This window comes from Cariama cristata, unplaced genomic scaffold (assembly GCF_000690535.1).
Source record: "Cariama cristata isolate BGI_N322 unplaced genomic scaffold, ASM69053v1 scaffold2416, whole genome shotgun sequence".
In the NCBI taxonomy this organism is placed as follows: domain Eukaryota; kingdom Metazoa; phylum Chordata; class Aves; order Cariamiformes; family Cariamidae; genus Cariama; species Cariama cristata.
Window position 1 is genome coordinate 6078 of NW_009622484.1, and position 3852 is coordinate 9929.

The 3852-nt window shown below is 44.0% G+C and overlaps 1 protein-coding gene across 1 annotated transcript in view; it reads right to left on the reverse strand.

Annotated features, from left to right (window-relative positions):
• LOC104163345 (granulocyte-macrophage colony-stimulating factor receptor subunit alpha-like) overlaps positions 1-3852 on the reverse strand; it is a gene marked incomplete at its 3' end in the record, with an annotated part of 7010 nt that overhangs the window by 2493 nt on the left and 665 nt on the right. The window contains 1 exon segment of the mRNA XM_009702329.1: positions 702-819. Coding sequence (XP_009700631.1) covers positions 702-819 — 118 coding nt within the window.

A 3852-nucleotide genomic window follows, 5' to 3' on the forward strand; every position in this document is an offset into this window, starting at 1 on the left:
TCCTTCTCGCAAACATATCCATTTACTCCTTAACCTCCAACCCCAACAAAACCCCATAAGGACACTAAATATACCTTTTAAAAGGAAGGATGATTTATTCATCCTTTTATAAGGAATCAGCAAATACTTTGAACTTGATGAGGTAGAAGTAGTGCTGTTTTGTATATGCCAACTCCAAGTTAAATGAGCAGATCTGGTACCTCATTCTCAACAGTCTTGTATATATTACTTCTGTCATACAAAAAGGAGTAAACTGTCTCAGACCTTTCATTATTGTGGATGGGACACTGCAAACTGCTGACCATTACACCATTAATTATGCTGTGACAAGATTCAAGACGTCACAGATTTCTCAAAGAAGAATTTCAAAACTGCAGCCACAAATCTGTTTCATTTGGATTTTTAATAACTTTTAAAAGACATCTAAATGTAGTCAATAAAATATTAGCACAAATAATTAAAAGAGAATTGGCAATTAAAAGGATGGCACCAAGCAAGGTGGTAACTGAGGACTAAAAAATTGCTGAGCTAGTTGCAGGAAACTCCTTTTCTTTTCACAGAAACCTTGTCATAAGGCTGTGAACAAGAACCTGTTCATCCTACAGGAAACAAATGAATTAAGGAATGAAAGGTTTCAGTTTTGCTTTTACCCCTAGGTCACTGGAAGTAGGCAAATCCTTTCCCAAAGTCTAGCAAATTACCTTAAGGAATATATCTGCATATGCTTCAGTATGTGCCATTCATGTTCACTGCTGTGACCGAAAAGCTTGCCCCATTGTGCAGAGCAGGTGCTATATTTCCAAACATGCACTTCATATTCTCTACCTGCAAAATGTCATGCAGAAGGTTTACTTCTTAGTTTTTCATCTATTGGTTTACACAGTGCTACTCCCTGTAGAAAGGACTTAAGCTTGTGCATGATTTGTAACAGTGGGACTACTACAATAGTGAAGTAGGTTTTGATGTCTTCCCAGGCTTAAGAACTCTCTTCCCAGAAGTTTTGAGTAACCAGCCTTTATCAGTGTGAGCTGAAGAGCTCAGTGCTTCCCTACAGAAAATCTCATGGCAGTGTTAGGAATAACAGTTCCTCCCCTCCTTCTACCCATAGTCTACCAATCAGTTGAACTGTTTCAAAACAGAGCATATATGCTTTCGTAAGAATCAACAGATGGCTGTAATGTGCTTTACTCTCCTTTGAAAGACAAAGGGACATACCCCACAAATGGCTGCCTGAGCAAAGACCTGGCTTGAAGTCCATCTCCACTAACACTGGCTTTCTAAAAACTAGCACCTAATTTGGGAAAGCCATATAGATGCCTTGTCTACGCAGTGGTGAAGGAAGACACAGACAGTGGCGTATAAGATGCGTGGGATACATTGCCTTCAGGCAGGGGGTGTTCCTCTCTGGCAGCTCCTGTCAGAGCTTAGAGGACTATTTTACAGGACCTTGAACTCTACAGGAAGAGAACTTAGCTAAGGCAGGAGTAATACGTGTACGGAGAAAAGAATAATCCCAAGAGGACAACTTCATGACTTGCTTTGAAGTATCTGTGCAGCTTGTAGAGGCCAGTGAAAGAGAGAACTATTTTGCTTAACAAACGTAGTAGCTGCAAAATAGGAAATGCTTAGCTTGCTGTCTTCTCTGCGTAAGCACTGAAAGCAGACTAAATCAGAAGCAGGAGTTATCTTTTCATAAACTCATAAACCATTTACACAAGATCCGAGTTTTAGAACTCCTGTCTGCTGTCAAAATTTTGGATCTGATCTGGAGCTGAATTTGGCAAGGAATGTGAAAAATAATAATAGTAAGGGCTTCTACAGGTACATTGGTCAGAAAGGAAAGATTAAAGAAAGTGTACTGCCCCTGATAAATAAAACAGGAGAACTAGTGACAACTGACATGGAGAAGGCTGAATTTTTGCCTCAGTGTTCGCTGGCAATCACTCTTCCCACATCTCTCAAATCCCTGAATCTCAAGGCAGAAACTGGAGGAATGAAGTCCCTCCCATCACAAGAGAGGATCAGGTTTGAGAACACCTGAAGAACCTGAGCATACATAAGTCCGTGGGACCCAAAGAAATGCATCCTATGGTCCTGAAGGAATTGGCTGATGTAGTTACCAAGCCACTCTCCATCATATTTAAAAAGTCATGGCAGTCAGGCAAAGTACTGGCGACTGGAGAAAAGTGAATATTGCACCCATTTTTAAAAAGATTAATAAAGAGGATCCTGGGAACTACTCAGTCTCATCTCCATGCCTGGTGAAGTCGTGCAACAGAATGCCTGCGGAAGTCATGCAACAGATCCTTCTGGAAGTTATGTTGGAGCATATAGAAGACAGGGAGGTGATTAGAAACAGTCATCATGGCATCACCAAGGGCAAATCATGCCTCAGTAATCTAGTGGTCCTCTGCAATGGAGTGACTGCACCAGTTGATGCGGGAACAGCAACAGATGTCATCTGCCTGGATTTCTGTAAGACTTTTGGCATAGTCCCTCACAACATTCTTGCCTCAAAAATGGCAAGGGATAGGTTTGACAGATGGACTGTTAGATGATAAGGAATTGGCTAGATGGGTGCATCCAAAGACTTACAGTCAATGGCTCAGTGTTGAAGTGGAACCAGTAACGAGTGGTGTCCCTCAAGGGCCCGTACTGGGATCAGTACTATTTAACATGTTCATCAGTGACACAGGCAGTGGGATTGAGTGCACCCTCAGCAAGTTTACAGATGACACCAAGCTGAGTGGTGCAGCTGATCCATTAGAGGGATGGGATGCCATCCAGAGGGACCTTGACGGGCTTGAGATGTGGGCCCATGAGAACCTCATGTGGTTCAACAAGGCCAAGTGTAAGGTCCTGCACATGGGTCAGGACAATCCCCAGGATCAATACAGACTGGGGGATGAATGGATCGAGAGCAGCCCTGTGGTGAAGGACTTGGGGGCAGTGGTGGATGAAAAGCTGGACATGACCCGGCAATGTGCGCTCACAGCCCAGAAAGCCAACTGTGTCCTGGACTGCATCCAAAGCAGCATGACCAGCAGGTCGAGGGAGGGGATTCTGCCCCTCTGCTCTGCTCTGGTGAGACCCCCCCTGCAGTACTGCCTTCAGCTCTGGGGTCCTCAGCACAAGAAGGGCATGGACCTGTTGGAGTGAGTCCAGAGGAGGCCACAAAGATGATCTGAGGGCTGGAGCACCTCTGCTGTGAGGACAGGCTGAGAGAGTTGGGGTTGTTCAGCCTGGAGAGGAGAAGGCTCCGAGAAGACTTATTGTGGCCTTTCAGTACATAAAGGAGGCTTATAAGAAAGATGGAGAGATACTTTTTACAAAGGCCTGTAGTGACAGCACAAGGGGCAATGGCTTTAAACTGAAAGAGGGTAGATTTATATTGGACATAAGGAAGAAATTTTTTAGGATGAAGGCATTGGGACACTGGAACAGGTTGCCCAGAGAAGTTGTGGATGTCCCATCACTGGAAATGTTCAAGATCAGGTTGGATGAAGCTTTGAGCAACCTGATTTAATGAAAGATATCCCTCCTCATGGCACAAGGGTTGAATAAGATGGTCTTTAAAAGTTCCCTTCCAACCCAAACCATTCTATGATTGTATGAACCTTCTCGGCCCCCAGGAGCCACTCCAGAAATATTGTCTCTTCATAGGCTTCTGTGTCACATCAGTCAGCCCTGAGCAAGCACATCACTGCATCTCCAGTGTCCCTGAATGGTTATGTCTTGTTTCTAGGTAAGTCAGTAAGGACCCATGTACGTAATTCAGTCTGTCCTGTGTCCTTAAAAATTCTCATGTGCGCAGCATGAGGTGCCTCTCACAAAAGTCCCTCTGAATCTAGG